This window comes from Rhamphochromis longiceps, linkage group LG14 (genome assembly GCF_057381845.1).
Source record: "Rhamphochromis longiceps isolate RC_006_pf linkage group LG14, R_longiceps_female_GT1.1, whole genome shotgun sequence".
NCBI lineage: Eukaryota > Metazoa > Chordata > Actinopteri > Cichliformes > Cichlidae > Rhamphochromis > Rhamphochromis longiceps.
This window is the reverse complement of record NC_140570.1, coordinates 37076802-37103658: the sequence shown is the minus strand read 5'-3', so window position 1 is coordinate 37103658 and position 26857 is coordinate 37076802. Positions and strand designations below refer to the sequence as shown.

The following is a 26857-nucleotide window of genomic DNA, read 5'->3' as shown; positions in this document are numbered from 1 at the left end:
CCCACACTGACTAGAGAAATCAAATCAGGAACCTTTGTGCTGTGAGGCAACAGCGCTAACCACTACACCATCGTGCTTGATATGAATATGAGACACACACATAAACAGACGTGTCTTCTAATCTGCTCCTGTAATGAGGAATGGCTATTTATAGTTACCCTGAAACGAAGACGTGACTGTAAGAATGAGGCAGCACTTTTTTGATACCGAGCCTATCAGTTACAAATCCAAATGTCTGAGGCTTAGCGCCTGCCCTGCAGAGCCATCAGCACAAGATGTGCATGGCAACTGGAGTACTTTATTTTGTAGAGGACTGTTACAGATTTGTATGCGTTAATGAGTAGCCATTTTTATCAAGCGTGTTTTCGTCTCTGACGATCAGTGGAGTGGCGACGCAAACGAACACCATCAGCTGTAATTCCGTTGTGAGCCTGCAGAGGAAGAAAATACCCCGTTAAACACTCGGGCTGATGGTGGTAGAATGGATCGGCCGGAGGGACGCCTTGTTCTACTGTGATTGGCTGTTCCGTCGTATAACTGATGACGTTCCACTGAAGGCCGCAACAGTGTTGATGTTCACTGTAACATTGTAGCTTCAGGCGGTGTGCTGATGTAACCAATCAAACATTCGTGTGTGTGTGTGTGTGTGTGTGTGTGTGTGTGTGTGTGTGTGTGTGTGTGTGTGTGTGTGTGTGTGTGTTAATGTAACAAAGCATTGTTCTGGTCGGGTGGTGCGCTCAGGCTGTAATGCAGAAACCGTCTGTTGGAAAGAGGCAACAGTCACAGCTGGTTAGACACCCTGATCCAGGCTGCTTAATCTGAACAAAGGTTCAAAGTGTTTTTATTACTTTTTACTGTTTTATTTTCTAGTATAGTTAAACTATTCATTTAAATGACGCTTTAACTCCCTCCCCCAAAAAAGTGCTCACGTCAGAGGTGCTTCAGATGGCTGCTGAGAGGCGTAGAAACATCTGGAAAGAGTTTGAATGTACAGGTGAGCTCACGGTGTCAGACTGTGTATCCACTGAAACTGTGAACCTAGAAGAGTCACGGTTTTTGAGGCTCTTCTTTAGTCTTTCTAATAAACAATATGCGTATAAAGAAGCCTGTTTTGTTAGTGTACTGAGCATGCGCAGGCTGAAACAGTGCAGCTGTCTGTGTTTGACAAAAAAGAGTCACAGTCACATCACGTCTCCATAAACAAGATTCAAAAATAATCGTTAAACACCTCTGCATCATGTTCCAGTACTGTCCGACGGCCTCCAGTCTCACTTCTTCATGTTCCAATTATCAAAGACTTTCTTGTAATTTTTGAAGTGGTCTTGTTCCTCCAGGCTTTCTGATGGACCTTCTTTGGATGTTGGCTGCTTGTTCATTAATTTTCAGTCCAGTCCTTTTGCCTGACAATTTCAGAAAAATGTTTTTGTTTGTTAAAGTTTTCACTCCATTCCCTTCGGGATTCTTGAATGCTGAGCTATCATAAAAAAGACACTTAAGGGATGAACCAGTGCTGAGCCTATACATAACATACATGTTTTCTTTTAACACATTTGTTCCCATTAATTTTGCAAAACTAAAAAGTTGAACTATTAGAAATGGTCAGAGTGTAAGTGTGCCTGTGAAGAAGTTCTTCTTAAGTAAGGGAAACAGAGAAAAGGCTGAGGTATGCCAAATCAAAGTTGTCATGTAGGAGGTCAGGAGAGGTCACGAGTTTCCTGGAAAACATTTAAAAAACTTAATTAATTTCAGCTTTGAATTGTGGGTATTAAATGTAAATTGATTCCAGAGGTTTACTTCACCAAACCCCTCAGCTGCTTCAGTTAAGTTGCCCCCTCCTCTTCTTACCCCCTGGTGTTAAGGGGCAGGTGGCGGAGAAGCTCCATCTAAGCAAAGCGGCTGACTGGCTGTGCTTCGTAGAATAAAATGTAGTAGAATGCCTTCATTGTCACTATACAGTTGTACAATGAGATACAGAGCATCTCCTACTCAGTGCAAACATGTGGGGTGGGGGGAACAGTTCTTCAGCACTATATACATAAGAACAGTATTAACAGAGATAAAATATATAAAATGTACAAATATGCAAAAAGGTGTAAGAAAGTAAATATGTAATAAATAGTGTTATGTATATACAGTTGGGTTATTGCACATAGAATAGGGTATTCATGACTGCGTATTTACGATCAACACTCAAACCCCAAGATTTTGCCAACTTTGTCCTAAAACTAAGTTTTAAAAATATTTCCTCTCCTGGAAATCAAAATTCCGGCCTCCGTTTTCACTCCATTCCCTTCAGGATTCTTGAATGTTGTTTCTCTCTCAGGTTTCGCTTCTTACATGATCACCGTATTCGTTATGACGACACGCCATGTCACAGCGGACACGCCCCGCTCAGCGTCCCTCCAGCTGATGCAACCTAGCCGAGAGTGAAACGCAGTAAGGAGCCTCAGAGCGCCTGCGTCGAAGGGTGAAGGCAGAGACGCCAGTAATACCGGAAACAAGAACGTCTACAAAATAAAGGCACCATTCGACCGAGTGACCCACTTTCCCAATCTGCATCAAATTTCAGCTGCTAAATGATCCGTCATCGACCACTGGTGATATTTTATCAGGCATATGTATGTACTGTGTGGGATGTAAAACTATAATAAACACCCATCAAACCATTGCAAATCAAAATACCTGTAATTACAAACGAAGGTTTATTTCGAAAACAAATTATCAAGAAGACACCCATTCAGACAGATGAACAACATTAAAAACGATTTATTTATTTATTTGTTTTTTCTATTATTGATAAACCTAACGCGGATTAGACAGAAAGGCAAAACAACACGTCATGTAACCGAGTCATTAGTTAAAGCCAATTAGCAGTCTCTATCCCCGGTTAATCTTTTAAAACTGTGTCCAAACAATCAAACTGATTCGTTAGCTTCTCCTGATTACTGCTCAGAGACTAATCACTTGTTTACATCACCTTTAACTTGATCCGATCTGCTGTTTCCTTGTAAAGATAAACGGTAATGTGCTTAAGTAAAACGCAATGAAACACTAAAACTAGACTTTTGAAAAAAGATCTAAAGGAAAGTACTGTTAGACACAAAAATCACTCTAAAACGAGAATAAACAGGAAATGTTTCCAGTTTTAGTCTTTGCCGGTGTTAAAAACAGACTGGCCTAACATGATACGCAATGCTGTGTTTGTGTTGTAAACCGATTCTGGGCGTTTTAAAGTTTGCCTCAAATACCTGCTTCCTACTGTTAGAATAAAATATAATAATAACTGATAGTCAGATTCATCAAAACCAAACTGAAAACTCTACACCTGAACAGAATGAAATAAAACACAATAATAAAATAAAAAATATAAAAAATAACTTTGCCTGTTTAGGTAAATTTTGCACAATATCCTGTGGTCGAAAAGTAAAGGCCTCCGAAGACATTTAACTATAGATTAAAATCCTCCTTGTTAATAAGAAATTGAGAGAAACCGTAAGCGGAAGCGAGGGACTCTTACTTTGAAGTCTCGGACGGAAGTAGCCCGTGTTTACAGTGAGTAACCTGACGCCTTTGAGGGGTTTAGGATTTTACTGTGTCGTCGAGTCAGATGAACAACAATAAAAAGCCGAATCGTTTCGCTCAGCACTTAGATTGAAGATGGAGAAGAAGGAGGGGGTCGTTGCGGTCAAACGGTAAGACTTATCGATTTACGGTTACTCGGGTGAAGGCTTCGGTATGTTTATCTGTATTTTTTCGCTTTTAACTTTGAGTGTCCGGGAGCCATTAAAGCAGCAGCGGGCGGTGGAAACGACGGCGGCTTAGCTCGCACGGCTACAGGCTGTGTGGCTAGCTCTCTGTCGGCCTGTTTATATTCAAGGAACATTATTTTTAAATTATTATTTAAATTAAAAAAAATCTTCTGTTTTTCCCCCCCTCCACAGCTCAGTGCTGCCTTTTCCATGCGTTCAACACAGCCTTTTAATTTGAAATCCTATTTGAATTGCGCGTGCTTTCAAATAGTCCTTAAAAAAAAATAGACATAATTAATATTACAGCATGTTTACAAGCCTGTGAATTAGATAAATATGCATGAAATGTGATATCTGCCGTACAGCTGTATTACTCAGTCTGGTCTTGTGTTGTTGTTGCAGAGCACAGCCGCCGCCTTTGTTCACGCCATGTTGCTCTGCTTCATGGATGTCCCGCATCCCAGTTATGGATTTTTCTTTTCTTTTTTATTGCAGGCAGACATAACAGACAGAGATGGCTGCGGAGAGATAATATTAACGTGTTCGCGGGGTTTCTCGGGACTTTGCGTCTTATTGTAGTAGATTGTTTAAAAAAGAAAAAGAGGAAGCTTTGGTGGAAAGTGGAAGACAGTCTGGGGACATTTAGTGACACCTCAAAGAAAGGAACGGTGTGTTCTCCGAAGGCTTTAGAGCAGAGCCTGAGTACACCTTTGGTTCACATTGTTTTATATGAGATATTTGTATTTATCAGAGAGCATGGCTGCCATAGAGGGCATATTTTCATGTTATAAGAGACACACTTATGTGTTCTGGAGTAAGTGGCAGATAATTTATGGAGGATTTCTAGTCATGTCTCTTTTTTGTGTTTGTTTTTTTGTAATGCTTTGAGGTTCTTTTCAAATCCCGCTGGTGTCAGGGCAAGGCTTTAGGGTTTAATATTAACACTAAAACTGGAAGTATAGTCTTTCCTGTCAGAGCATGGGGGGGTGGTAACATGTGGGACAGAGTGGACAGCCACAGCAGGAGCTGTGGCCTAGGAGGAAACCTGAAGCCCACCAGAACAGTGTGCTCAACCAAAAGGTGTCATGTGTTAGTACATTTATTCATATTTGTAGGTGACTCACAAGGATGAACTCTCGGTCACATTATTGATTAGTCTGTTAAAATTAGTTTGATAAAGCCCATAAAGTTGCTGGTGTCAGCTTTGATGTGTCTCATAAAAATGTGGATTGGAAAATTAGGAATATGAAGAAATGGTCTTGGACTTTAACCGCCGTTATGTGTTTGGTCCAGTCTGTGTATTTGTTCAGAAAGTTGAAGCTAGATTGTTGGGAAATTTGTTCGCGCACACTCAGCTTGTTTCCATAAATTTCTGCATCCAAGTCCAAGAAGTTTTTGGAAGGACTCTTTACTAATGTCTGATGTAGATGTTTCACATGCTATAAATTGTTTTGATGTTCTAAAGATAATCTCACAAATTAATCTGAATCTGCACACTCAGATTGTGGAGGGTGTGTGTTTGTTGGCCTTGGAGGAAGTATGTGTTCTTGGATTGCTCCTGGTACTTAATGTGTCCTAGTTCTGTTTGTGAGTTTTGTGGTCACCTGAAAAGAAGTGTCTCTGATTGGGACTAACTGATTTAAAAAGACTTGACATAAGCACATAATGTTGAAATTACATTATTCTTGAGATAAATCAGGATTTTCATCGTCTGTTTTGGCTCATTAAGTGTGAACCTTCTCTGCTGTACTAACAGATCGGCAAGTTATTCTGAGACTGTTTTATTGGCGCGTTAGCTGAGTTTGACAGTTCTGCTTTAAAGAAAAGTTGGTTTAATGCCAAAGCAACCTGTGAGAGTAGGAAAAAGAACAGTTGTTCAAATGTGACCACAGTAGGCCAAAGGTGTGCGTCTGCCATGACAGTCTCCAGGCTGCCAAAAACAACCCTTCCCTGTTTCAGCAGTCTTGGACATTGTGTACTGAGCCAAACAAAGCTGAGCTCACTTTGTTGTTTATAGTTTAGTGCGCATGTCAGTAAGGATATGAGATGTCTGGTGTTTGTATGTGTGTACCAAGTTTACATATCCTTGTGGGGACCAACAATAATGCCCGTCCCCATGAGTTTGAAGGCATTTTTAAGACTCTAAATGTGGTTTTAGTGTCAGGGTTACTATTAGGCATTCAGTTTTGATGGTTAGGGTTAGCAGCTAGGGGAAGCATTATGTCAATTAGATGTCCCCACTAAGATGTAAAAACACGACTGTGTGTGTGTGTGTGTGTGTGTGTGTGTGTGTGTGTGTGTGTGTGTGTTTTTTAGAGGAAGGCGCAGTCATGTGTGACGGCTCAGTAACCGCAGTTTGTACTCCAGAACACACACAGAAGACAGTGTTTGGTGCAGAGCTCTATTCAGGGCTTTGTACACCTCGTCCCAACACATGCACGCACACACATGCACACTTGTATTGAGCAATAAGTCGACAAAGAGCAGCGCTGCTCTCTGACCAAGGACACGGAGCTCGCTGAGGCTCCTCCCGCTGGCAGGCTGCTGGGTGCTGTGTGTTGACAGCCTGTGATAAACAGCTGTAACGCGGCTGCAGTACCTGACTGACTCGTCCAGGTGTAATTACATCGGCTCCTTTTAATGTGTCAAAATCCATCAACATAGTGTTAGTACTTTGTGTGTGGCTCTGTGGTGTAGTGGTTTACACATTCGCCTAACAAGTGAAAGGTTCCTGGTTTGATTCCAGAAGCTCCATGAAGACTTTAATTGTTCTGTTATAAAACAATGAAGAATGACAAACTTTTATTGTGTTTTTTATTATAAGGACATATTTTAAAACCTTTAATATTAATGTTAGGCTGGTGGAGGGGTGATGGAGTAATCAGCCAGGAGGGTTATTCGCATCCACCTCTTGTGTTTTACAGGTTTGTCTTTAGACTCTAAAAAGTTCCTGGTTTGGTTTAGAAAACGCGGTCTGGTTTCATCAAGACCTCTCAGCAGTAGCCATGCATGCTTAACACTGACAGGTTTGGCGTGACGGACGTGTTTTGCTTTTCCCATATCCTCATGTATCACCCACCGCCATCGAAGGACGTTCTTTGTGTGAATGTGACACCTTATCAAAGCAGCATTATTTTAGGGAAATGGCCTTGAAATTGAGCCTAATCATGTCAGCGCTGTTTTTCATGGGATTTCCTCTTATTTGCACGATTGTTTAATTTGTGCACAGAGAATAAATATCTGTGAGACGATGTAGGACCAGAAAGCCGTTTTCACTCACAAACTTTGGAGAGTTTCAGGATAAGTAGGTCAGGATGTTTTCTGTAGTTGGCTTTGTTTATATTGCATGAAGCACACAGGAGGAAGCCGTCTGCTTCAGACATGTTAAAACCGCTGGAAGTGCTCCAGAGGGAGTTGTCTGGATCGAGCTTCCAGGACGCTCTTTCACTACCGGTAAATGCACCGGTAGAGCTATTACTCGAACTGCTCTCACAGTCTGACAGTCTGAGTTTTTTATGAGGGAGCTGCAGGTTCAAAACATTTTAAAGTGACTACGTCAGACATTTTTCTCACACACCTCTGTCAGGTGATGTCTAGAAGAGTTCAAGGATGCTGCGCATGTGTGGAAATGTCTTTCCACCTCCGTCTAACGGCAAAACGTGAAACGCTGTCATGTGTGAGGACACGAATTTGGCAGTTTTCCAGTACAGGGAGGAGGAATTTGACATTTAAGGAGGAAGCTTTGAGGGAACTAGGAATGCCATCATACCTGAAATTGAGTAGATGATATCAGAGCCAGTAGATTTACACAATCTGCAATACCAAAACAAAATTATGTAATGCACTTAAACATAAACATGTAGGTGTTCCCCGTCACTTCCTGAAAAGCTGCAGGTTCAGTACCTACACCACCTACAGCAGCTGAGGTCATGAAAAAACCAACTACTGGGGCGTTTTTGGAGTTTTGGTATCAAAAGGTATCCTGAGTTTCGGTTCTGGCAACTTCCTGGCGGAAACCAAGAGAACTGAACTTCTGTTTTCCAAATCTTAACCAAGTCATTCTGGCTGTTGGAAGGTCAGGGTGTGTGAAAGTAAAATGAAAGAAAATGTAAAAGTGTTCAGTCACGTGTGCAGCTCGAGCGGTGGTGTTCATCCAAAAAATGTGGACTTTCTACCCTTTAAACCTGGAAAAGTTTCCACCTGTGCTTGTGGACATGAGTCAATAAATCTGATGAAAATTTGTGTTTGTGTAAACAGCAAAGGAGGGGAAATCTGTACCCGAGAACACGGATCGATAGATTAAATATTGGGAGTATTTAACAAACAGCTGTAATCTGTGTTATAGAGGTGAAAATTTTAAGCGTGTTTAGCTGAAGTTGTTTCCCTTCTGTTGTCTTCGGGGGAGGGAAATTAGGCTTAAACCCTAAAGCAAGTCAGCTGAGGGGAAGCACTGAAGTTGTTGGAGACTCATGAAGCTGTAGTAAATTACATGGGGTGTTTGTCTTGTTTGTGTAAGATAAAAAAAACCTGAGAGGAAATAAGTATCCAGTCCACAAGATAAAATCCCTTAAAGGTGCTTCGGGGCTCTGCGAGCAACAGCAGTGATGCTAACGCAAGTATCAAGCTAATATTGGCGACAACAACAGTTGTCTGTAGTTCTGTAAGTGGCGGAAGGACTGCAAGCAGCAGTGTTAACAACACAAAAAGGAGCTAAAACTTGAGTTTTAATCAAAACAGTTGAATGTAACAGCACAACAGAAGGACACGTTGTGTCCTCACCCGTGTGCAGCTCTGTTTTTAGTTTGTGATAAAACTGTGACACGGTTTCATGTGTCCACATGCTTACCAAGGTCATTGGTAAGCATGACAAATATTTTAAGATATTAAAGAAAACCAGGGCAGAAGAAGCTCTCACAAACACACCCCACATTAATCCCATGACCCCTTGAAGGGTCTGTGACCTCCCTGCTGGGAAGGGCTGCCTTTCAAAGGCAAAAAGAGGAATGCATTCCTCGCAAACCCCCTGAAGGGGTTTGTCCGCCCCTGGCGTCACTGAGCTGCGCTTTGGGAATTCACGTCTTGCTATTTTGTTGCTGCGAGTTTGAGTGTGAGTCGTCTAATTGTCAGCTTCCAGCGCAGCGGTTTGTCAGCTTGTTTTTCTTGCACAGACGCAGCACAAAGAGACAAAACGAGCTGCGCCATTATCTCTACTGAACGGTTGCTGAGTGTTTGAGGGTGACGTAGGCTGGTGTGAAACTTTGACCATATCTGTGGCTGTCCAGCTGCACTTCACCTCCTCAAACACAGAAATGCGTTTGACTTGGGATGGCGTGCCAGAGGCTGCATGAAATATATCTGCAGTGTTGTGACCCTCGCAGTGTTTATGTACCCAAAAGATGTTGAGTGACGTTAAGCTGACATGCTAAACCGAGAGGTTTTTTTTGTCTTTCTGCAAGCAGCATACCAGAGTTTCCTGTCTTTGGTACAGTCAGTTCCTTACACACCAAAAAAAAAAGTTCATGACCCTGAGCTGTGGAAAATTACAAGTTTTTTTTTTTTTGTTTGTTTGTTTCTTTTTTGGCCACCTTGTAGACAAAACGATTGAATAAAAATGATAAGTAAAAGTGTTGCAGACACCTCTGCAGGAAGAGAGCTGCAGCAAAGATGTTGCTGAATTGGAGGAAAACGTCTTGTTTATTTAATTTTTGGGTGTGCTTTTGAGCAAAATTGAGCTGAACCCCAGAGGTAAACAAACCAAATCCCTGTGCAGTGTACGGTACACTCAGTATTTCAGGCTGTGCTTTCGTTCATGCTGTGAACGTGACTCTGTTTCACTTCTTTGCACGAAGATTCAGCAAAGAAACAAAGGGCTGTTCTTTCAGAGGGGGGTGAGGGGGGAGACTCTGAAAGTGTGTGTGGCTGTGTTTGTTTGCTGTCTGTTGAATAAAAGCCATCACGTGGATGCGGATGGTGTAATAAATTTGTACTCTTGTTCTATTGCCCCGTAATAAAGAGATTTGTGGTATTATGTGCTGATGCAACAGCAGCAAAAACAAAGATGTTCTTTAATCTGAGCTCAGATATTCACACGGGTTCCAGGTGGATTAGGTCCTGATACAAACAGTGTGGGTGTGCCCGAGTGTCCCGCTGGAACATTATGTGCTACTGTCTGAATAAAGGACAGACAGGTTTGTGTTCACTTTCAAATCAAAGCAGGGAGGAGGTTTTCAAGTCAGGCAGTGAATGTAGAAGATGTCCTTGCACTCACAGACCCACTTTATTTCATTTCTTTTGACTCAGTGTTGTTGTTGTTGTTAGGGCTGCCACAAACGATTATTTTGATAGTCGACTAGTCACCGATTATTTTTGCGATTAGTCGACTAATCAGATCATCATCCATTAGACGTAAAACGTACAGCTTATTGCACCAGCAGCATCTGCTCTTATATAACTATCATTAGCTTACAGCTTTAAGTGTTTAAGGTATGTGCTAACTAAAAATAAAGACAAGATGATAGTTTATTGAATTTTAATGAAATTTGCAGATTGTTTCGGTGAAGATTAATAAACTCCTTGCTATCTAAAATATAACAGGACACTGGAGTATATTCTGGAGCATCTCACACTTCTGATAATCAGCTGTCTGCTTGACGTTTATTCAGCTGTGTAAAAACTATAACTTTAATCTCAGCCAAACTGATTTACTCAGGAACAAATAAAATACTAAAAAAAAAAAAGCCAAACAATAACATTTTAAGTTATCTAAGTGACTTATATATATGTTTAACCTGAGTAGCGAAAGACGGCGGTGGGTTTGAAAACGATTTGCGGGGAGTCCGGTGTTCTCACGGCTCTAGTTAGCCTTGCCCCCGCCTAGCTAACGAGCTAGTGGGTAACAGACGTCTCCGAAAACGTCGGAGCGCTTTTGAAAATATGTGGTGTCCTGATAAACTGAGCAGATATTTGAGGTTTACACAGCTACATTCTCGCCTGAAAATATGTTAAACGTTTATTTTGTGACCCAGAAAGAATAATAAGAGTAACATTAAAACTAACTAGCTGCCGCCATTGTTGGAAACTGCGCTGGGCCGCGCTATGAATTCTGGGACACAGCTGCTTCTTCTTCTTCGGGGTTTAACGGTAGCTGACATCCTTGTACATGCAATGCTGCCATCTTCTGTTTCAGTCCGTTATTACACTCTTAAATCCTGCCACTTATTCCTGCGTCTTTTGTGATCGTACAAAGTTTCAAACGACGCGTCGACTATTAAATCAGTCGTCGACGATTTTGATAGTCGACGTAATCGTGACTAGTCGACAAATCGTGGCAGCCCTAGTTGTTATTGTTATTATTCATTGATCACCTTCATTTGATTTTGTTTCACTCCATATTCCTCCAGTGGATGTTAAGCAGCAGTATTAGGTGAGGTCTGATCTGTTGTCTCGGCAGGTTTTGTTTGTTTTGTTTTGTTTTTGCTGCTGAAAACAGAAAAAATAAACACAAAGACTAAAACAATACTGGCAAAGTCGTAATTTTAAACAGCAGCATCGGCCCAGAATTTCACATTCGAAGTCTGCTTGTTTTAGAGGATGTGGAGGCCCCTGTAAGGAATAACCCACAATGTGAAGAGTTGTGCAACATTTCTGTCAGCGTGATTAAACACGTATTACCATAGTGTGTGTGATGATGCTGACCGTGTGTGTGTGTGTGCGCGCGCTGTGTAAAGGCGTCTGTCAGCTGCAGAAGTTATTTTTGAAGCCGTGCTCAGCTGGTGTCCTGTGTTGTGTTCTTTTTGTTCTGCGGTTTGATCATTCATTGGCCTGAGTCGGCACACTGAAAGAGGTCACTTTGTTTTAGGTAGTTATTAAAGCCTGTAGCTTTTATTATGGAGGACCCAATGTGCCAAAAATAAGTAAATAAATAAAGAAACAACTTTATTAGTTTTTAATTTATGTGTCAACAGTGCACGTGTAATGGAATGTTGACATATGTGTTTAAATAATTAGGCCTTGTATTGAATGCCATTCTTTGTTCATTCATGATTAAAAAGCACCACCAAATAAATACTTAAAGCGCGCAGTCCCGCTGTGTGTTCTCGTCAGCTAAATTCTTTATCATTATGTTTTTTTTCTTCTGCGACGTCCGTGTGATCCCACACAGACAAAGACACCCTTCAGATGCCTGCTCGCTGTTTGCTTTTTCCAAAAGTGTTTTACTGTTTTTCAATAATTTAATATTTGTTGTACAAGAAAACCACCTGTAAATCTCTCCCTATTAAAGTGAACTGCAGAGCCAGACAGGACTAATACACCCACAACTTGAAAACTAGAAAAATCCTGTTTTTCCTAATGGAAGATCAATACACTGTGTGCAGTATTTCAAAATAAAAGCCCTTAGCTAGGCTAGCTATAGGAATTTTCCAGCATGCTTTACAGTGCAAGTTTTTCAAAATAACTTTTTATAGTATAAACATTAACTGCTGACTCCATTCAGCTTTTTCAGGCAACCTGTTTACCTGCAACTTCTTACACATTGAGAAGCAACCATCACACAGCAGTCGCCCCACAAATTGCATTTTCTAATCTATTTCTAATTTACTTTTATATTGTTTTATATTTATTCAGAACTAAATGTATCAATAAGTGAACATTTAGAAATCCATCATTTTCTTAACAACTTATCCAAATCATGATCATGAGGGGCCGCCACTATAAATATTCTCTTTAATTTTTCTTAGTTAGGGTCCTCCACAGCAGTGAAAGAGTGTGTTAGGTGACACTGTGTGGCCTCAACATGATTGCATATCCACCCACAGCTGCAAAACGCAGTGAATGGAAGAGAAGTGAAACCTGGCTTTTGTCCTGTCAGCACATGTTTTTTGATCTCGGCCTGAGCGGTGCAGAGCGAGCTGACGGATGGATGAAGACAGAGCGAAGAAAAGACGAGCGGGGGAGGGAGCCCTGTAGATCTGGACGTTTTCCTGGCTGCTGAGATAAAAAAAACATTTTGTTCCCTTCAGTTTTTGGGTGCTTCTCCCTATTTTTGCTCTCTTCTGTTCCCACTTTGGAGTGTTTATAGAGCTGAAACTTGTGGGCACGATCACAAAGTAAAGACATGAAGGAGTTTATGTCTCGTTGCCTTTAAAGTGGGATTAACCCTCTAATTAAACGCCTTCTCTTTACAGAATCTGTACATGCATCTGTGATTAGTGTGTTATATATTTGATGGTTGGGTTGTTTTGCATTAAAAGCATCTGGTCCCGAACTGCTCCTCAAGTGTGTTTCAAAATCCAGAAGACTGGAAGTTGCAGTTTGAGTTTATTAGGGCACCGAGTGTTGCTCATAAAATTCCCAGCCTGACTCGCAGGTCACTGCTGGAGGCTTTAAAACTGCACAGCTGCAGCACTGAAGGGCTTTTAGGGCTTTATTGGGGCCGTTCAGAGTTTTCTAGATGCATGCCTCTTTTAAAAATAATCTTGAACTGGCTCAGTGCAGGTATTTGACGATGTATTTTAAATTAAAAATTAACAGCCAAGAGGATTTTATATAAAGCTATCTGCAACTGAGTGTATAGAGCTTTGGCGCTCACAGAGATTCCTCGTACAAACTCTGAGGTCATCATTTGAAGCTTTAGCCATGTTTGTTACGACCTTCTTCCTTGTAGTTCTGTGTTAACAATAAGAAGCGTTGTCAGCAGAGGAAAGGAGGAACACATGGTGGGGCTGGAGTGGGGAAGGAAAGTTGGTTACAAGTGAATTGTTGATTCTGGGCTCCACACAGAGGTCTTATTTTTTTTTCTTTTAGTCCCACTTCAGCTCCCCCGTTCCTCCCCCACTGCCCCACATTCCTTCTCTGCTCTAATCATCTTTTCCCTCTCCTCGTCCATTCTTCTTTATTTATTTCTGTCACATAATGATTATCCTCCCTTCCTCCTTCACAGCTTCTTCTTTCCACATTAGTCTTCTGCTCCTTTTTTAAAAATTTCACCTCCTGATCATCTTCCTCTTCTCCTTCCTCCAGGACCAGCACAGAACAGAGAAAACTGCGCTCTCGTGATGCGGCCAGATGCAGGCGGAGTCAGGAGACAGAGGTCTTTTATGAACTTGCCCACACTCTGCCGCTCCCACGCCGAGTGTCCACCCACCTGGACAAAGCCGCCATCATGAGAGTGACCCTCAGCTTCCTGCGAATGCACCACCTGCTTCGATCAGGTAAGAAGCACAGAGTCATGTGACAGTATGTCCCAACAGGGCCTGAAAATCCTTTCTGGATCAATAAGCATTGCCTGATTAAAAATTATTAAACGTTTTGTGTTAAATTCAGGCTAAGACGCTATAACCAAAGCTCATGCATGGCAGGATTTGCGTTGGTGCAAATGTGCTGCTGTGCACAACAGTGACAAAGCAGGTGTTTTCACACATTCTCTGCAGCCCCGAGCCCTGAAAACAGCTTAGGATGCAGTGCACTTAAATGTCACCTGGTCTGAATCGCGCGCCCCAGAGGATAAATAGTCATTTCACCATCAGCAGATCCGGTTTTTGGTTCGACAATATAAACTACAAAACAGTTAAGCTCCATCTATACTGCTTTTTTTTAGTGCTAATAAGCAAACATTGCTGAAGCAGTGCAGTCGAATTTGTAAATATTTGACCTGCTTAACAGCAGGATGTTAGCATACTGAGCACAGCTGCAGACTCGGTTTGGTTCTTTTGGTTTTGTTTTTCTGCACATGCTTTAATTTCATGACCTGCATGCTTCTTTTTTCTGTTTTCTAATGGCAGAAAGCATAAAGACTGGTTTAACTCAGGTAAATAATGCAACTTCTGAGTTCCACGGGACGAGTTAAGAATGAGGAAAGACGTGAAGGTTATGCTTTTATGACTACAGTCAAATATGAGGCTTGATTGTGGCTCAAGTGGTTGTTGTTGCAGGTGAGTCAGGTTTGGATAAAATGTTCCAAGTGGTGAAGTCCTTTAAAAACAGCAGTGTGAGTTCTAATCCACGGCTTCTCGAGTGACAGTTTGAATGATGAACTCAGTCAGGCATGAACGCTGCGTGAATGTGAATACAGCTCTGGCATGTTGCGTGTTCAGTGTTACTACTTAACAAGATGAGTCGGCTCATTGCCTCAGGTGTGAGAGCAGAGTCATGAACTCCTCCTGACTGGTTTATTGATTGAGGTCAGAGGTGAGACATTCTCATAGCTGGATCGGATTTTTGAGGGGATTCAAATATGACGCGTACGTCAGGGTTTGAAAGTGTGTTCCTGGATTTACTGGAGGAAAAATCCTGCAGGAGTTGATGATGATCATTTCCAAAGAGGTCTGCATATCAAGGACCTTTAATTTGCGCTGTTGGTGTGAATGCCCACACCAGCAGAGCCATGGGGAGGAGATGCAGGCAGAAAGTTGGTGAACCGATAAGAGGCTTGCAGCTACAGCAGAGTACGTTTCTTTGAGCCAAATCTCAGAGAGCAGCTCACATCGCAGCAGAGGAAACTCCAAAGCAGGATTTGAAAATGTGGCTATGCTGACAGCTGTAATTACACATAAGAACGGGTTGGCTCCAGGAGTGACACAAATCACCATAAACACGGCAGAGTTTACAGGAAGAGATTACAACATGGTCTGCTTGGTGAAAATCCAGGAGGAGACTTTCAGGCAGTTAAAGACGTGCGAAGTCGAAAAGAGGTTTAACCTTAAAGACTTTGGGTTTAAGTAATCCTGCCTGATCGGCCTCTGGTAATAATAATAACAACCTTGTTGTTTTCTTCTGCAACAGATAAGAATCTGAAAGAAGAGCCTAAAGAGGTGGCGGAGGAGGTGAAGGTGGAGGAGGAGGAGGAGAAGGATGAAGATCCGATGGATGCTTTCTATCCTCAGGCGCTGGCTGGCTTCATCATGGTGATGACTGAGGAGGGAGATATGATCTACCTGACAGAGAATGTCAACAAGCACATTGGCATCACACAGGTACACACACACACACACACACACACACACACACACACACTGTCTTGATGTTTTTAAATGGTAATCTTCTGCTTTGTGGGTGGCACAGAAATCTTAAGGCATTTGTTTTTGTGCCGTGCAGGCGTGTCCAGGACATTTAATCCTGACATCTGTTGATTGATTTTTGTGTAACAAGCCAAGTACTGATTGTAGGTAGAGGCGAGGACGGATAACGTCGCCGTATGAGTCGTAGTTTGTGATAAAGAAACCAAAGTATTCGCTGCCAAAGCTTCACCACACTGACTCGTCCTTTGATAAATGGAGAAAGTGAGGACTGTGTGGATCCATGGCTGTAAAACCTCCTCTGTAACCATGGTGATATTATGATTTCTGTCGCTACGAGTTCTTGCTCGTAGGGGGCTTTCTCTGTGTTATTGTAGGGTTTTTAACTCGCAATATAAAGCGGCTCGAGGAGGCCGTTGTTGGGATTTTGCGGCGTATAAATAAAGTTGAAATGAAAAATTGATGCTGTAACTGTGGCTTTCAAAGCTTGTTGGCAACCTGTGTTCCTGCCTGCCCCGTCGGTTCTTCGGATCGTGTTGTCTAACGAAAACTCTGCCCATTTGCCGCGTATCCCCGGCCTCCTTCAGATACTTTTACACAATCTGTGCTGCATCTGGTTCGGTTCCAGCACTATTGAGAACGAGCCAAGCTCCTCTCCGGAGAGGTGTTTGGTTTCCAAGTCCCCTTTCAGCTCACTTGGCATCGTGTTAGCATTTGCCAAACTTCTCCTGACAGATGTCATGGCGGGGGCGGGGGACTCGTGATGTCATCGGTCCAGCTGAAGCCAGTAGAGGGCTGGCTTTTCCACTTTTTTTTTTTTTCTTTCTTTTTTTAAAAATTTGAACAGTGGGTCACACCGCTGCTTAATTGTGCTTTGCTTCACATAAAAAAGATTAATTTCCTTGTTATCCTTAAGAGTCATGCTCACATAATTGAGATCATCCATCAACTGCTCCAACACACCAGGCTCTTTATAGCAGAAGGATTTTATTTCAGGATGGATGCATGAATCTAATGACTGGAAACTTTTTATGTAGTTCGAGTATTGCTGTAATAACCTATAGTTTGCACACAAACAGTTTGGTTTGTTTATATCAAGGGTGTGAAGGTCACTTTAGTTAATGGACCAATAAAACAATTATGTGATAACCCACCTTTCTTTTAACATAGAAGTAAACAATCACGTATATTGAGAAACTGCTTAAAATATCCTGCATGAATTTTAAACAGACCGTCTTTATTACAGGTGCATCCAGGATCAGTGTAGCCGTGCAAAAGCACAAAGCAGAGCTTAACGCCTGTATCATATATCCAGATAAATATCTTTTAACTCTGATTAAAAGTGTTTTTAACATTTTGATACCTGTGCTGTTGACGCAATAAAAGTGCATCGTATGTAAAATTATTCGCTCCCCGATTTAAATTTCACATTTTGCAAAGTGAATTATTTACTCAGTTTGTTCTAATCAGCGAGGCTTCTTTTTCGAGAGGCCGGAGAGCTCTCGTAAACACATCGAGTAACAGGAGACCGCATAGCTTCTCCGAGGCTAAAAACATTCCCTCCACACCCTCCATGAGCGAGTCTCCGTTGGCTTAGGATCAGTTTGCCTTTTGATTTTTTTCCTCCTTGACGAAATTGAAATAATGTTTATCTGTAAATGTGACATAAAATCAGAGCAGGGTAACAGGCTGCACCTCTGGTAAAAATTCATGCAAATCCATCCGTGTCTCTGCGAGTAATCCTGCTGACAAACAGGACAAAACAAGCACTCGCTCCGCAATCACTTTATTTTACCATTTATGATTCCAACAATTGATTAAAAATGTATGAATATTTCTAAGTTTCCAGAAATGTGCCCTCCTGTGTGGTGATGCTTACTTTATGAAGACTCTTTGCTGGTTTAATGGCTGATTGGGCGCTGGAGAGACGTAACTGTGACGTTTAATTTTCCAGACTTTAGTCTTAAATCTTTTCCTTTCATTTCAACCGTGCCGGCTTCAGTTTCCCACTCAGCTGCCACTTCGTGTGACGGTCTTGTGATCCGTCAGCTTGGCATTCCGGTTATTTTCCAAGTCAGTTCTGGTTTTCCGTGCAGTGTGTAACATTAGGAAACCTTCTACACCAGAAAATAGATGTTGGTCTCCAAACATCCATTTTTGGCGGTGTTGGTCATTTGAAACACTTGACACATCACCCCAATCCCCATAAATACATATATAAACTTACTGGGTTTAGAAACTGGACTAAACTGAAGGCATTTCCTGTGTTGCATTTATTGTAGTTTATTTCTGTAGTTGCGCAGCAGCGTATTTGCTAAAGTGTCATTTTTATTTTGGGTAATTACAGCGTCTTGGTTTACTTTCAGTGAACTGTAATAATGTTGTTTCAGGGTGTGTAATTAAACCCCAGAGGTACTCGTTGGACGTGAGAACGCCATCATTATTGCTTATATTGTAGATGTGTTGTTTGTCATTCCTGACCTACATCAGTTTTTAGTACACTCAGCCCTTACGAGCTTTTCTTAGATAAGAGTTGTTTTCTTTTTTATTTCCTGTGAGCTGCCAGGATAGTGTGTCTATGAAAGCTGAGCAGGAAAAAGAATCTGTTCCTTGGATCTATTCTTAGCCCCGTTTGAGGAGGTTATAGCGAGTATTCACCGAGGTCCTGAGTGAAGCATGCTGTAACAGCGGTGGCGATTTAACCCGACCTCGTCAACTGTAATTACAGTCGCTGCTAAACACAAAGAAAAATTGATTCACCAGAGAAAATAAAGTACAGACAGACTTTTAACCAACACGTCAGGTTCAAAAACTACATGTTTGTGCTTTAACAAAAAAAAAAAAAAATCAGGGGTAGCAGTTGATACTTGTGTTTGTCGGTGTGTGACTCAGCGGTTTTGTTGGTTTCTTATCGTCCACAGCTGGAGCTGCTGGGTCAGAGCATCTATGACTTTGTTCATCCCTGCGATCAAGAGGAGCTCAGAGACCTGCTGACTCCACGTCCAGGTAAACACGCAGAGCCGGGGATCAGGAGCCCACTGACATCTTTATTTTGGAGTTCGGTCATGTGACAAGAAGACAAGCATCTTCTTAATTTGATCTCCAGAATTTAATTACAGGTCAGATTGATTGTAACGAGTTAATTTAGTGCGTGTTGTCGTATTAGTTCTGTTTGTTTGTGGTCACAAAGACTCAGCAAAGCCCGTCTGTGTGCTTTCTGAGCTCAGCCGTTCTTTGAATTTTTAAAATGTTTTTGGTACCTGACAAACTTCTGTGAATTACCCACGTTAACAGTGTCGTGTTGCTTTCAGGTCTGAGTAAGAAGGCACGGACAGAACAGACGAGCGAGAGGAACTTCTTTATGCGAATGAAGAGCACACTGACCACCAGGGGGCGCACCGTCAACATCAAATCTGCCACCTGGAAGGTTTGTATTACACACAGCTGTTCATAGATAGATATAGAGATAGATATGCTCACTCACCTCTGACTAACATCGGACTAGCCTTAACATTAAAACTATAGCCTGTATATAAAAGATGGACACAGCTACCATGCTGTCATCTATTAGTTTTTATTTAGAAGCATCAATATTAAAGTTTTGGCTGGATCCATGTTGCATTTTTATCCAGAAGTAGTTGTAAACAGTGCAAATGCTTAGAATAGTAGGCTGCATTCATAAACTGTAGGACTGCAGCTACTAGCTAACTACTGCTCAGCAACAGAGTAATAATGTACTAGAATACACAAACTTGCTGAACATGCAAGAGTGTCAAAGTGCAGTTTGCAGTGCTGTAAAGAAATGTTCTCTGTTTTATTCATACCGCCAGGTCCAGCTGGAGCATGTCTTTAACCCTTAAAGTGGACGTATTCACCGCTTCCTTATTTATTCCTATGTAAATATATACTTTCACAAGTGAAAGCTGAACTTTTGGCTCATGCACTTGATTGGCTGCAGGCCTCTTCTAAATGACAAGTGTTCCTGCTCAGGAAAAACAAATAAATCACAGCCTTGGGGCTCAAGCAGGAACAGAAGATTGCTTGTACTCTCCCCAACACATTCTTACTGTTTGCAAAAAAAAAAAAATTGGGAGGTGCACGACGAGCCCAAACGACAGCAGTGCACATTTACTTTTGGCTGGTGTATAAACTACCTTCAATAAGGACGTCTCGAGCTCACACCTCTGGCTTTGAGCACATAAGCTTCACCCACCTTTACCCAGGTCTTCGGTTTATGATGGGCAGCCAACCACAAGAAAGGAAGAGGAGTTAAAATAATAAATTGTCAGCTGGAACGAGCAGAATACGTCCCCTTTAAACAGGCCTTAGAAGGTGTGTCACAAAGTGAGGGACGGCTAGTTCTGAAGCTATAATTGGTCCTCATAAAAATAGGCACAACAGACACACATGCAGCTAAAGTCCAGTCTGAAAGAGATATGGTCAAATTAACGCTGGCAGCCGGCCTTCATGCTGTAAACGGTACACCTACTAGTTCAAACACACACACACTACTTTCAATTCATGCGCTCACGTGTACTTGCTGCACAGTGGCACGTGATCTGATGTTACCATTCCTGTCTAAAGTGCTGCACTTACATTTTAAAACCTCTGGAAGAGTCAGAGGGTTTCCAGCACTGACGTGTCTTGGCTCCAGCGCCACAGAGCAGGGACTCTTTTAAAACCTCTTCTGAGCATTTAAGGGATTACAGCTCAAATTTGAGGTTTTATTCTTTCTGAATTTAACATTGGCAAAAGCAGAGCAACACAAACTGAATACTTTTCATTAAAAGGAGCTCACTACAGCTAAGCAGCATGAAATTGAGCAAAAATAAAAGTTTATTTCGGTTGTTTGAAGCGTGCTTGGTTGATGAACTCTGCTTTAAATTCCTCGCCCTCTTTCTCCAGGTCCTCCACTGCACAGGCCACATTCGTCCCTTTGGCAGCGGCTCTGCGTCGCCCCCTGCAGGCAGAGTCATGACCCTGCTGTGTGAGCCCATCCCACACCCATCCAGCGTGGAGTTCCCTCTGGATACTTGCACCTTCCTCACCCGTCACAGCATGGACCTGCGCTTCACCCACTGCGAGGGCAGGTGAGACGGAAAAATGTAACCGATCTCGACCTTTGACCTTCCCCCCCGTGGATGGGAAGCAGGAGGAATACCATTCCACTGTAGCGCGAAAGAAAGGGGGAAAGAAACCTCTGAACTCCTGGTTTTCTTTTCTCACGCTGTTTCCAGGGTTGCAGAGCTGGTGGGATACAAACCTGATGATTTGATTGGACGCTCAGGCTTCGAGTTTCTTCACGCACTCGACTCAGATCACATCAACAAGAGCCTGCACACATGTGAGTGTCAGTGTGTGTCTGCGTGTTACAACAGTGTAATATTTTCAATCATTTTCACCGCTTACCTGGGTCTAAACGGCTTTCATATACGGACGGGTGACGAATTAAAGAAAAATCCAGCATAAAACTCTCAGCAGGGTATTTGGCTCTCAGCTGTCGTCAGAACACCTTCAGTGCATTTTGGCCTTTAAAACAAAGTCTGAAAATTTGAGAGAGCACACGGGGACAAAAGAAATTCTCTCATTTGGCGTCTAGATGATGAAGGCAGAGAAAGAGAGGGGTGTCCAACATGAATGTCCAAAACTGGTTTTTCCTTCTAATTTTGAACATATTTATGCCTAAATATTTGCTCCTCATTTCTGATTACTACTAATATACTAAGGAACCAATGTCTGAATTAAGTTCCATTAAACGTATTTCACCCTCAAAGTGCCTGCTTGAGAAGAAAAGTTGGCTTTGATCCACCTGAGCTCATAAAACTAGTTTAAGGGTGTTTCTTCGATATGTCATCAGTCCATCGCTTGTATTTGAGGCACAGGTTTTACTACATTGCAGCTGTTATTAAAAGCTGTGTTTCAACCAGGAGCTCCCAGAATTTGTGTTTTAATGAAGTGAAAATGTGCTCTGGCACTTCATCATCATCCTCTTTCTCTTCTGTCCACACTGCGCAGTGCTCTCCAAAGGTCAGGTTAGCACCAGCCAGTACCGTTTCCTGGCAAACAACGGTGGCTACGTGTGGGCGGAGACTCAGGCCACGGTGTTGTACAACAGTAAAACGTCCCAGCCGGATGCCATCGTCTGCCTCAACTTCATCCTCAGGTACTTTAAAAAGCAGCAAAGTTGTCTCGCAAACTGCAACATGAGCGAGGATGGTGCGCCCATTTACTGTTCCCAATTTTAACGTCATCGTGTTCTTCGTCTTTAGCTCTGTGGAGCAGCCAGATGTGATTTTCTCCATGGAGCAGACCCGCTGTAGTAGCATCCCTAAAGTTGAACTGGCAGATGAAGACTCCGGGACTGCCGACATGTGTGAGTCTAAAACTGACAGCACTGTTTCCACTGAGGCTGAAGATGTGGATTCAGATTCCAGCAGCAGCGCGAAGCTCTTCATGGAGCTGCGGGAGAAGCCGGAGGAGCTGCTGCAGTTGGCTCCTGATGCCGGAGACACCATCGTACCTCTGAGTCCAGGTGAGGCCAACAGAGGAACCCCCCCCTCCTTTTTTTTTTTTTTTTTTTAAGTATATAAACCTAAAAGCCTCGTTTATGTTACAGTTGAGGAAATGTCGTCGGTGGTTATTCAGAGTAGATCTTTCCCCCCCTCTTTCAGGTTCTGTCGAGCTCTCATTTGCCAGTCCACCTAGTCCAAACTTGGTGCCCGAGCACCCTCAGGATCTGTGCACCCCGCAGCTGAGAAAACTCCTCGCACCCATCTTTGACCCCATCACTCCTCCATCTGCATCCTCATCCTCTTCTTCATCATCGCCAAGCTCCTCACCTAAACCCGAGCAGGTAAATGTCAGCCTTAAGTCTTTGTGCATCAGTCGAAGTGTCTGCGCCTCCCTTTAACCATTAATCGATGTTTGTGTCTCAGAGCCGCAGTGAAGAGGTGATGGACACCAGCGAGGTGGAAAAGTTCTTCGCCTTTTGGCCAGAAGATGCCCAGAAGAAAGATACCCCGGTGGTAAGAGCATGAACCGATGAGGCATCAACAAAAGACATCCTGATAACAACTATTCAGTCAACCGCTTTCTGCAAAATATTCAGTCCTACCTGCATTTTCTCAGAAGATTGAGGGGATGGACCTGGACATGTTGGCTCCGTACATCTCCATGGACGATGACTTCCAGCTGACCTTCCTCAGCAGTATGACCGAGGAAGCTGAGAAACCTTCCGAAACTTCAGCAACAAGCAGGAAACGGTAAGCTAGACCAGCGTTATCTATAAAACTATTGGTGCAAAGGTGTGCTTAGAGCAAACAGGAAGCCAAGTTTCACCTTGCATTATTGTAACTGAGCACAACGGCCCTATGCCAAGATGGGAAATTTGTCCTGAGGGAGGCGCCAGTAAGAAGGCCGTGTTCTTGTCCTCTGTACAGTGGCCCATTCAGGACATTGTAGAGTTCCAGCTTTTTATTGTAGGTGAAGACACAGCTAAAAATTTATATCTGAACATCAAAACAAAGATTTACGTGTTTTACAATCAGTCTGTCTCTCGTTCAGGACTCATGACTCTGCTGAAGAGATGCTGTCACCAGTGATGCTCCAGGACAAGAGACAGAAAAAGGATCCTTCCATGGAGGAGGAGCTTCTTCTCACCCACAAACTACTTGTGAGTGGAAGAGGAGGAAGAGCCGAGAGGGATGATTTTAAGACGTTTAATCCAAAATGTTCTGTCTTGATGACTTTTCACTGCCTTGATTGGAGGTTGCAGTGTTCAGTTTTTACCTTTAATAAAAAAACAACAAATTAGAAAATCTGAAAAATCAGTATTTAGTTGGTTTCTACTAATAGATGCTATGTAATGATAATTATGTTTTCAGAACAAACTTTTTCACCTGACCACACGTTAACCTCCAATTTCAGGACAGTCTGGACGAAACCGACCAACCAGATCTGATCATGGACCCGGGACCGGAGAGTCGCAGCCATCTGCTCACAGACAGAGATCCAGTCTTAGGAGGCATGCAAGGACTGTGTGACACTGCAGGTAAGATCTCTAACCTCAGCTCACATTATCAGACTTGCTTCAAATTAACGTCAGAGGATAACGGGCACTGAGTGACTTCCATCCCAAATTCAGGTGATTTGGCGCCATCTAGTGGTCATACTGAGATAATGTTTGGGAATTAGGCAAAATATTCCACACAGTTCAATAACTGATCATGTTGGTGCATAGGCTACTTACAGATTTCCTGTTATGATAATGTTGGATTGTAAAGGGAGTGATCTTTTTCACTCAGGTATTAAACGTGATGGGTCTGGAGCATAAACTGTACATCACAGATGGCAGTTTTTGCTCTATTCTGGCTCCTTTCAGGTTAGATCTTATTTATCAGTGGTTAGCTCACAGCGAAAGAGTGCTTAGTTCAAACCCCTGCAGGGACCTTTTGTGACTCTGTGGGGTGCTTTTTACCTCCTGCTGTTAAAAACAAGCCAGAAATCACTGCCTGTGTAGGTCTGAGACACACAAGAGATTCTTAAGCTTAAGAGTTTCAGCTGTGAAGTGTCCTCTGACCTAACAGTGTCTCTCTCTTTGTGTCTCGCAGCTCTGATGAAGGACATATTTGTATCCCGCCCGACTCTCCTCTCGCCACCTCTCTCACCTATGACCTAAAGGAATTCCTGCCAGTCACGAGTTGGCCCGACTTCACCGCTTAAAACGAGCAAGTCGACTTTGGATCTGCCTGCAAACACTGCATCCTGAGCACACACCTACAGACATGCACGCAAAAGATCTGAGACTCACACACGCTGCATCACTTCGTCATCGGATCGTTGATTGTAGCCGAAGCCAAACGGTCTCTTGATGTTGGCTTTTCCCGTCCGTCTCTCACTGTGAAACAAGCCGGCGACCCGCTCTGGAGCCTAGAAAAGTCAAAGCGAAGATGCTCCAAATTGGCTTCCCGCAACCCGGCGCAGCTCAAGCGCTCGCTTTCCTCCATCATCACTTACTTTTCGTCAGGGATTTAATCTGAGAAGTCATCACTGAGGTCTGTCCGTTCTGACGGAAACGGCAGGTGGTGCTAATTTTCCTCATGCGAACGATGTGAAAGATTAATCATCCCGAATGGGTTTAACGGTGAGACAAAAAGAGACGTGTTTCTCTGCAGCTAAATTTCTCACAGTTTGATCCAATTTGTGTACAGAACAACCATGTCAGCAAAAATCACCGTCGTCCTTCTTCAGTCAGTGTCTCAACTAACAAAAAATAAATCACTCGCTCTTCCACTTTACTCAGAAATAAACAAAAAGAAACAAACTTGCGAAATCAGTGGCATGTCATTTCAGTGGCATATTTTTATGTGTTTTTTATACACTTGTAAACATTTTTTTCTTTCTATTAAATGATGCAATTACTAGAAAGTTCTGATAGTTTTACTTCAGCGTTCTCTTCAGATCCTGAGTCGCTCTTCGTCGCAGATTGTTCTTGATGTCTAATCTTTAATCCCGAGGTGCCCGGTCTGTGCGCTTCATCTTCTCTTACACTCTATAAGCTAATGTGAGGTGATCAATTGGCTTTCAGACGCATAGCCGTGGATAACCTGCTGAGGGTGTGGTCAAAGGCCAAAAAAAAAAAAAAAAAAAAAAAAGCAAATTTAATGGGTATTGCTTTTTCCTTTTATCGTGGTTTTGAATATATATAAACGTATATATATTTCTATAATCGATTTATCTTTCCATTATTGTTAGTTAAAGCATCAGTAGAGTAAGCTTGTTTATATGCTGGTAGAAATGTGATGAAACACTAGAATTTAGTTTTAGTTTTTTTTGTCCTTAAGATCAAATTTTATGACTTCTAACAAATTTTACCTCAAATTAAATGAGTTGAAAGTAGGCTTGCATCCTTCAGTTGCAGTGTTTGATGAAATATTGTGATTTTGATGTTGAGGATTGTTTTCATTTGGCCACAATCATTTTTACTTTTCCACACGTTATCTGCAAACTACGAACTGTCTGTGTGTCCCCTGTAAAACTGCCATTTTATCTCAAACGTGTTACCTCTTCTAGAGCTGTCTGTGCCTTTTTCTCACCCGCTGAAAAACATTGTTTGGCCTGTTACCGTCACGCAGGATCTGTTCATTATGTCCCCCTGATGATTTACACAGAGGGAGAGGGGTTGCATACTGTTTTCTTTTCTTTTTACTCTTTATCCTGTATGTATTCTTGAGCTAAATAAAGCTGATGAAGCAAAAGCAGAAGCTGTAGTGTGATCTGTGTGGTAAATCCTGATTACCTGAGCTTCTTATGATCATTACCCACAGAAGGACCTCTAGCTTCTGTCCACGACCATGGAGGTCACGTCATACCAATGAAAACAGAAAAATGTTCTTTGTGTCAGAGCGCACATATCTTTTAATCCTGAACGTGAAGTTTTTAACCAAAACTGGTGTTTCATCACTAGTGGTGCAACGGATCAAAAAATCTCACGGTTTGGATCGGATAAATTTTCGGATCAGCAAAAAAAGAAGACAAAACTCATTCCATGCAATTATAAAAAGAAAAAAGGTACAATATAGGGCAGTATAGGTCTTTGTATCTACCACTCAATTCAATTTTACTTATAAAGCGCCAAATCACAACAGTCGCCTCAATGCGCTTTATATTGTAAGGTAGACCCTACAATAATACATACCGCTCATTATATCGCAGTCCGCTGTGATATAATGAGCGGTCACGTAGCCCTGGAGATCCACCCGTTTGTAGTAGTTAGGCCAACAGAAGATGCCTGGGACAGTTCAGCCATAACTTAAATTCTGCTCATACATGCTTGGAACGATCTTGCCACTAAAGTGGACACGAACGGGATATCACAGCGTTGCTCAAGCACGTTCATCATAGTTTAAACCCCTTGTTTTGCACAACGGAGTACGGCCTCCCGTTCCACAGAGCTGCTCAGAACGATTAAAGGAGCACATCACCTAATGAGATGCTCTCCCTGACCTCAGGTCACCCTCATGAGATCTGTTTCTGGTTGCTTGGTCAGATACATTTGCACCGGCGGCCTGCTGGAGCTCATTTTGTAGCTCTGAC

General features: G+C 42.4%; 1 protein-coding gene and 2 long non-coding RNA genes across 4 annotated transcripts; 2 read left to right on the top strand and 1 right to left on the bottom strand.

Annotated features, from left to right (window-relative positions):
- Positions 1-766: 766 nt before the first annotated feature.
- Positions 767-2643, top strand: LOC146654622 (uncharacterized). Its single transcript, XR_014907140.1, has 3 exons — positions 767-828; positions 923-994; positions 2324-2643. It is a non-coding gene; the product is annotated as an uncharacterized LOC146654622 (long non-coding RNA).
- Positions 2644-3537: 894 nt separating this feature from the next.
- hif1al (hypoxia inducible factor 1 subunit alpha, like) lies at positions 3538-26025 on the top strand. Of its 2 annotated transcripts, none has more exons than XM_085379971.1 (15): positions 3538-3692; positions 13770-13960; positions 15531-15721; positions 18685-18769; positions 19075-19190; positions 20669-20853; positions 21001-21107; positions 21779-21926; positions 22033-22295; positions 22435-22616; positions 22699-22788; positions 22895-23025; positions 23327-23435; positions 23690-23813; positions 24373-26025. In XM_085379971.1, the coding sequence occupies exons 1-15, from the start codon at positions 3658-3660 to the stop codon at positions 24438-24440; spliced, it is 2025 nt and encodes a 674-aa protein (XP_085236097.1). In that variant the 5' UTR covers positions 3538-3657; the 3' UTR covers positions 24441-26025. The 2 variants fall into 2 exon arrangements, with proteins under 2 accessions (XP_085236097.1, XP_085236096.1); XM_085379970.1 differs by having other exon boundaries at positions 22892-23025.
- On the bottom strand, positions 23327-23785 carry LOC146654621 (uncharacterized). Its single transcript, XR_014907177.1, has 2 exons — positions 23662-23785; positions 23327-23551 (listed from the first exon to the last, which is right to left on the bottom strand). It is a non-coding gene; the product is annotated as an uncharacterized LOC146654621 (long non-coding RNA).
- Positions 26026-26857: the final 832 nt, after the last annotated feature.